Here is a 7,755-nt window from a genome sequence, read left to right as displayed (position 1 = left end):
GAGGCGGGGCCGGGCAGAGAGGAGCTGTCCATTCAGCACCACCGCGCCGCCGCCGCCAGCACGGCCCCAGCCCAGCCGGCAGCTTCGCGGAGCAGCCGAACAAAGCCTGGGCTGAGCCGGTGTGGGGAGAGAGAACCCCGAAACCTCCCCGCCTCGGTCATATCAGCGTGTGAGCCAGCATACGGTCGGTCCCTGCCCATTACGGTCTTGTGTGACTGATGTTTCAGTGTAAAGCTTGTCTAAGGAGGTGATGGCTCAGACCAGCTGACAAAATAATATGACACCGCCTAAAATACCTCCTAAACATCTGCTTTTCATAGCTGATATAGTGAATACAGAAAGGCAATAACGGGACAAGAAATGTGCATTCCAAGAGGCTGAGTCGTGAATTGCGTCCTCTCTGACTACATTATTCGTTTTCTACTGTGAATGAAAACGTGTGTCAGCTTGTAAGAAGAATGTGCTCCTACGTTAGGCCTTTAGAGGACTTTTGTTTCTCTTCAGGGTAAATGACGGTAATAACAAACTCCCCAGAACACTCAGATTTTGCAATGCTGAAGAAATGCGTATTTAACAAGAGTTTCGAATCTTTCCCCTAACTTTGACGTTAGATATTTACATTGACAGATGGTTATCGTATGAAGTGACACTCAAAAGCGGGTTCCACACCAGTCTGTGGCGCTACCTAAACCACATTTCCAAAAAAAACTCCCTCCTTTCCCCGCTCGAGATCAAACTGAGGATTTAACAGCCCGGCACCAGAGAACACGCTTTTCAAACTCCCAGGTATCAACTCAGTTAAACGGGGAATGAAAAAACGAGTCAAGAAATCTCTGGGTTCATCAGGAGCATACGAGGAGCAGATAATTTGTAAAGTGCAAATGAAGTGAGAAATGTGAAGTGCTTTAAGGTACTTTGAACCTACTTCTGTCAAACATCAAATTATCACTGTTTCGGCAGTAAATCGTCACTCTTTTGGTAATAAACCCAAACTATGCTAAACAGTGGGATAAGGAGAGAGAGAGGGTTATGTTAACAAAAGCGGATGGATGCAAGTATTTGTAACCTCTTACCTCTTCTTATCACACCTCCTTGCCCGTTCAGTACAAGTCCACACTGGGCCTCCACTGAGCTCTTAAGTAATGAGGGAGAAAAAAGAGAGAAAGGAGAGAAAGAAATCAGAAACCCACCGAGAGATCACAGTTTTTTGCTTTGTTACACGATTGGCTCAGGAACAATAGCTAAGCTGAGGTGGAAAACCACAGTTACTCTCATGGACCTCAAGTGCCCCGGGGATGTCCCACCGCCATCCTGCAGCCTGCCTCTAACCCCAGAAATGTGGAATAATTAACACTTCTATTGCCATTTAAATACGAGTTTCTCCTCAACTAGGGACTTAGAGCCACAGTTCCGTGGCAGGATAGAGAGACAAAAACGCCCTTCTGCGGAAAGGGTGTTCTTGCTCTACAGTTCCACACACAAAGGTAAAAATACACTTTTATATAGTATTTTTGTATGTTTAGCTGTATATTTATGTATACACATACAGCTAAATTAATATTAATGTTTCATGACGCGTAGACAACAACTTACAAAGTGCTCACAGAAGTAGACAAAGAACACAAACAACAGAGGACCTATTGGGCTTTGCCGGCTACAGAGAGTCGTAAGGGTGTTGTAACAATGAGTGTGTCCGCATATAGGTGGGGGTGAATATGCATCTGTGCACACACACATGCAGGCACCCATGTGTGCGCATGGGGCGAAGAACCATCCAAAAACCTGCCCGAGGCTTCTGGTGCACATCCGAAGAGATCTCACTTCTTTATTCTCCTGTTACAAGTCTGATTATCTGGGGATCTTCGCCCTCCTTAATAAATATTTTTATTGAAATGATAAAAGACTTGAAAGGGTTGGGTTTTCTTTGGGTTTTTCCTTATGTTGGGGTTAAAAAAACACAACAAACCAAACCTAAATCTTTGCCCAGTGGAAATGTGTTAAAGACGCATTTTCCTCTACAAACAAACGAGGTATTGGACATGAAAGAGGCCTTTAAGGGTGTTAACCTATTCAACAGCCCGTGAAGAGTTAAGTAAATGCGGAGAGAGTCGGTGCATAATAAAAACCCCACTTTACAAAACAATCTTTACAGTCCTGGCTCTCTCCCCCACTTTCACCATATTGGCCCTGGCCCTGTAAGACCTTCCTTTTCAAGGCTCTTTTTTATTTTAAGTGTTCTGCCTTAAAGTGATTATGAAATCAATATGAAAAAAACTTGGCGACTGAGCATAAATTAAAGCGGTGATGGGAAAAGGTGTGACAGTTTTCTTTGTTGCCCATGGAAAATCTTTTTAGGGCACTGAAAGATGCCACTCCAGCTCCAAGACTGTTTGCATCTGTTAGGCTGACTTAAACCGCCCTCGAAACTATTGGACATTCACTTAAAATTCTGTGCAGGGAAAAGTATATTTACATTTGTTGCATTTGAAATGAGGCATATGCTGATGAACGTTTTAAAAAGAAAGACTAAGGGGACTGGGTAGACCACAATTTGGGTTTAAAAGTGTTTGTTGACAGTCCTGTTTCTATTCGCCACCAAAACGCTTCCCTCTAAGCACAAGGTGATATTCGCAAGAGTCCAAGCTTGTTCGGAATCATCTAAATCAGAACGACAAATATGAGTGCTTTCAATTTCTCACTGCTCAGTCTTTTCGATTCCTCAGTACACTCCCTCTTCTGCTTGGAGAAAGAGTGAGGAGGGAAAATAAAGCAAAGATGAGATACAAAGAGCCAAGTCTTTCACTTTCGAAAAAATGTGATCGAAAAATTAATATTTTGCAAATAAAAGCTGTTAATTTCTTTCTTCTTTAAATAAATAAAAAAGGAATATCCCTGTAGCAGCTTAACTAACCTCTTTTTTCTTTTTTTTTTTTTTTCCTTAAAGGGAAACATGTTGTTTGGTCGGATGACATTGCATAAATGACCAGTTGAATGGCACTAAGTCGAAAATTGGATAAACTATGGTGCTTTTTTGCCCGGGATTTAGGCATTGTCTGCTGTCTTGCAAACGTTCCTAATCCCCTCTTTTGAAAAATACAAGGCTTTGTGCCTGCCAAAGAAAAAAAATTTGTACAGATACAAAAAAATCAGCAGCAGACGTGGTTATAAAAAGGAGTAAATAGGTTTTAGTTGGGCTGAGCAATGAATGGCAGGTTGTTGGGTTTTTTTGGGTTTTTTTTTCTGAGGGGGGTAACATAAGGAGATCCTTGTGAAAAATGTAAACAAAAAATGGCCAGAGAGGATAAAATGGTATAGTGAATTCTAATGGAGAAAGCTAGCTTTAAATAGTTAGGATTTCCTCCTCAGAGATAGAAAAGATAAAGTTCTTTGTTGCTGGGTTGTTGGGTTATTTTTCTTCTTAAAAAAAAAAAAAAAAAAAACGGGGAGGAGGGGAAGATTTCTTTTCTCCGATATAAATAGATTTTTTTTTAATTTTTCTTTTCCTTTTTTTTTTGTTGTTGTTTTGTTTTGTGTGTGTGTTTAAGTTAAGAAAATAAACCTTCTTAGTTTTACAAACTTCGGGTATTTTTGGTTTTTGATTTTTTTATTTTTCTTTTCTTTTTTTTTTTTTTTTTTTTTTTTTTTTTTGGGCCTTTTACCTTGTTGTTTTTTTTTTTTTTTTTTTTTTTTTTTTTTTTTTTTTTTTTTTTTTTTTTTTTTTACGAGCCTTTGACCACTACATCTATTTGGAAAGACCAACATAGGGAGCTTTGTAAGATCGGGAGAGAGATTTGGGGGAAAAGTAAGTACAGTAAATACGGTCCCGCTAGCCTCTCCCCGCTGGCGGGAAGGGAAGCCTTTAGCTCCTCAGCTCGTCTGGAGAAGGAAGGTTTGCTTCTGATTTGCGGGACTTCCCGTAATGGGTGTTAGATACAGGAGGGCGTTGTTTGCAATTTCGGAAACAAATTTCATTTAAGCAACCAGCTTAATTTACCAGAGGTGAATTTTTAGTGCAGGGGAAAGGATTTCAGAGCGGATAAAGCCGAGGTTTTGATACATAGAAATAGATTATATTTTTTTAGTGGCTCCAGATGCCGGCTGGGGGGAATAGATGACTGATTAGGCACACAGATAGATGAATTCAGCGTTATCTGCTTGTACCTCTCTCCCTAATAACATCTAGATCGGATATCGCCAGGGATATTTGTCATACTGAATATTTCTGACGAACGTTTACTCCCGTTTGTTTCTTCCCTGCCTCATGCCTCGGAGTCCAGCAGAAGGTTTGCCTTTGTATGTATGTCGGAAAACAGATTTATTTATTTGCCCTGCCTTTTCTTTTTTTTTTTTTTTCCTTCTTCCCTCTTTTTCCTACTCCCCCCCTTCCTTAACACATTTACCTGCTCTGTCGGGGCGAACTGTTTAAGCAGCCGAAAGAAAGGAAAAGTTTAGGAAAAGAAAGAAGATGGATTGGGTTTGGGTTGAGTTGGGTTTGGTTGGCATTTTGGTTGCTGTGGACTTGGGTGAGGGCTGGCACACGCACCCCAAGACCTTCGGGCGAGTCCCAAGATCTCAGCCACAACGGAGACACGATCCATGCGGGGAAATCAGGCTCGAGTTTTTTGTTTTACAGGTTGTTTGGGTTGGGTTTTTTGTTTGGATTTTTTGTTTGCTTGGGCTTGGGGTTTTTCTGTGTGTTTTTTGGGGGGCCAAGAAAGACAACTTGCCTTTTTTCCCCACATATTTTTTGTTGCTACTATCCTGGAGGAGACGTGCTCCGGGTCGGGTTTTGGCTGAATCTTCCCTCCTTTGTATGAGCTATTCTGAGCAGAGGAAAACGGGGAGGGTGAGGGGGGGACCAGGGCAGGGGGAGGGGAGAAGAAGGTGCCTCGAAAGGAGATCGCATGCTATTTACCTGCAAATCGTCTGCTCCCGAGGCTGCAAGCCCGAGGCTTGGTCCTGGCAGGAGTCTTTGATCTGGATGCATCCCATATTGGGATCCATGGCTCATAAGAGACAGGTCGTGGCGGCGGTAAGCATCTAAGCACCCCAGCTCTCTCCTCTGCTCGTCCAAGCAAGAGGACTTGAGCGCCCGCGCATTGTGCAGGTTGATGAAATCAGTGGGTTCCCCATGGTGGATCTGCTGGTAGTATTGCTGGGAGTGATGGAGAGAGTTCAAGGAGTAAGCGTCGGGGTTGACTGCCGGGTGGCTGTGTTGGAACTCGTAGTGGAAGGACTGGTGGTGCAGTGGGGTATACTGGTGGTTAGTGGAGAAGTACGGGGAGGCGAACTCGGTGCCCGTGGTGGAGTAAGTGAGAGGAGATGAGGAGGAGTAGGCGACGGTCGAGTTGGCCACAGACTCCAGGCATCCAAGCTGCATCAAACGGTAACTGTTTGATCCGTCATGACGTATCTGAAAGGAAGAAGTGAAAAGAAGACCCCAAAACTGGAGGTTTGTCATTGAAACCCCCGGGTACGGGTCTTCCAAGCACGCTGTCCTGCATAGCTTCTCCCCCTGCAGAAGCCTCTCAGCCTGCGAGTGGCAACCCCAGCAACAAAAGAGCCTTTCCTACCTTGGGCTGGTGCCATAAAGGTCTGTTCAAAAAATCATAAATAGCCCAGCCTGCCCTTAATACCGTCAAGCGAAAGGAATCCAGGCACTGAAATAAAAAAAAAACACCTCTCTATTTATCTGTCTGTCCAGCCATCCGTCTATCCATCCACCTCCTGATCACAGCTGTAATATCTGGGGCTGACACACAAAAAAAGTCATCAAACAGAGGAAACTACCGAGAATACACACAAGTCCCGTCCCTATGTTACAGCGTTACACATTGAGAAAGCTTTGCCGCCTGCTTGTTCCTTTCTTCCTTCCTTCCCTTCTTTTTTTTTTTTTTTTGAACCCCTATTTTTCTTTCTTTTTAAAATAACGAATCAGATCCAAAATTCTCCCCCCCCCCTCCTTTTCCTGCGTTTCGAAAGAAAGGAGAGTCCTGCTTTTTAGTGAGAACTCCCCATTCCTGGCGAGCTGGTGGTGATTTCTCTCCACTTCATTATATTATTAGGGGTATTATTCTGATTTTCGTTCTGGCAACGGTTTTAACGTGGTAATGAGTTGCCCTTTCTGGCGACAGATGTCATAACGAATTTTCTCTCTATACTTCTTTAAGTTATCTCTGAAGCCGGATTATAATTAAATGTAACGGTCCAATATGGATTTAAAAAAAAAAAAAAAGATGGAAACAACCACACAGGCACATCCACAGACACATATGCACACACGCGCGCACACACATCCACACACGCGCGCACACACACACATCCGCACACACTCACACACACAAAATACCTCTGCATCGTGGACGAGACCTGGAAAGGTAGTTGACATTTTTTGGTTCTCCGAAAAAAAAAAAAAAAAAAAGGAAAAAAACCCCACAAACCCTCTGGATAAAATTCCCCTCTCCAAATAAAAAAAAAAAAAAAAAAAAAAAGGAGAAAAAAAAAAGAAAAAAAAGGAAAAATTTAAAAAATCCAAAGTTCGTGTATTTCCCCAAATTTTTTTTAGAAAAAATCTCTACAGAGAGAGAGAATTTGCAATGTATCTGCATAGATCAGATCTCTCGCTTTTCCATGCACCTCCTTAAAAACCTGTAGGAACAAAATTTTCCCTCTGCACAAAAGCTGCTCCCTGGATCAGATTTTGTACTTGCTGGGTATTTCTTTGGCTGATGTCGTAGGTCCCTTGGTAATATAGAAGTTTTGAAAATTAAGCATCAGCACTGAGAACTGGGAGGACAATAGATAGAGGAGCTTCATCCCAGGAGACAAGGAATAAATATTGTATCTTCGCCTAATAAGGAACTGTAGGTTCTTTCAACATTTTTATACATTTTTTCCTCCACTCTTTAGAATGCTTTTTCCTACCCAGGCTAATATGGGAGCTAATCTGATCGAAGGGGGTATTTTGTGTACATTTTATTGGGAAGACATAAAGCTAATATATATTAATATATATCATTAAACCATCCTTTTCAATAGGTAAGTGCTCCTTCCTGTTGATTATACTGCTTTTAAATACTGACCAGAATCTAAGATTGCACATTTGTATGTGTGTCTGTTTAACTGTAATTTTTTTTTTCCTAAATGAAAACGATGTGGTTTGTTTTGGGTTTTGATTTTTTTTTTTTTTACCCTTGCATTTACATCGAATTTAAGTCCACCCCACACTCCAACCTGCTTTTAAAGCTTCCTAATATGCTATTTTACAGGCTTCTTTAAATAGCTTTTTCAAACATAAAACTAGGGTGAGACCACAAAGTATCACTGCAGTGACATATGGAATTATACAGAAAATACATATAGATCTATGGAATTACATCTGTAAAAGGAGAAAGGAAAATAGGGAAGGGGACGCATGAGCTAAGGACCACTGGTAGCTGTTTCGACATTTCCAAGTGCCGATGTATGGTGGTGGTGGAAGTGCAGGGGGGCTGCGCAGCCCTGGGGTGCGAAGCTGGAGGGGTACGTTATTTCTGTATTCATTTCTTTGGGGACACCGGTCCGCGGTGTCACCCACTCGGGGATAAGCTCTCTCTGTCCACCCCGGTCCTTCTGCCCCACCACTCGTGGCTCTCCAGCCCTCGAGGTGATGGGGAGCTCCAGCCGGGGGGTCCCTACGCCCCCCGGGACGATGTCAGCCCAGATGATGGCATTTCCCGGCGGGGTGGCTGTGCTGATGGCTGGCTTCCCCAGCCG

At 42.7% G+C, this 7,755-nt stretch overlaps 1 protein-coding gene across 1 annotated transcript; it reads right to left on the bottom strand.

Moving 5' to 3' along the window:
• Positions 1-1,073: 1,073 nt before the first annotated feature.
• LOC104412598 (transcription factor AP-2-delta-like) lies at positions 1,074-6,388 on the bottom strand (the record flags this gene model as incomplete). The annotated part of the gene is made up of 3 exons (XM_010023354.1): positions 6,350-6,388; positions 4,916-5,413; positions 1,074-1,134 (listed from the first exon to the last, which is right to left on the bottom strand). Coding segments are annotated over exons 1-3 (598 nt in total), but the record flags the coding sequence as incomplete, so codon positions are not given.
• Positions 6,389-7,755: the final 1,367 nt, after the last annotated feature.

The sequence above is a fragment of the Nestor notabilis genome, unplaced genomic scaffold (assembly GCF_000696875.1).
Source record: "Nestor notabilis isolate BGI_N333 unplaced genomic scaffold, ASM69687v1 scaffold22001, whole genome shotgun sequence".
NCBI lineage: Eukaryota > Metazoa > Chordata > Aves > Psittaciformes > Psittacidae > Nestor > Nestor notabilis.
The sequence above is the reverse complement of the archived record's forward strand: the minus strand, read 5'-3'. Positions and strand labels throughout refer to the sequence as shown.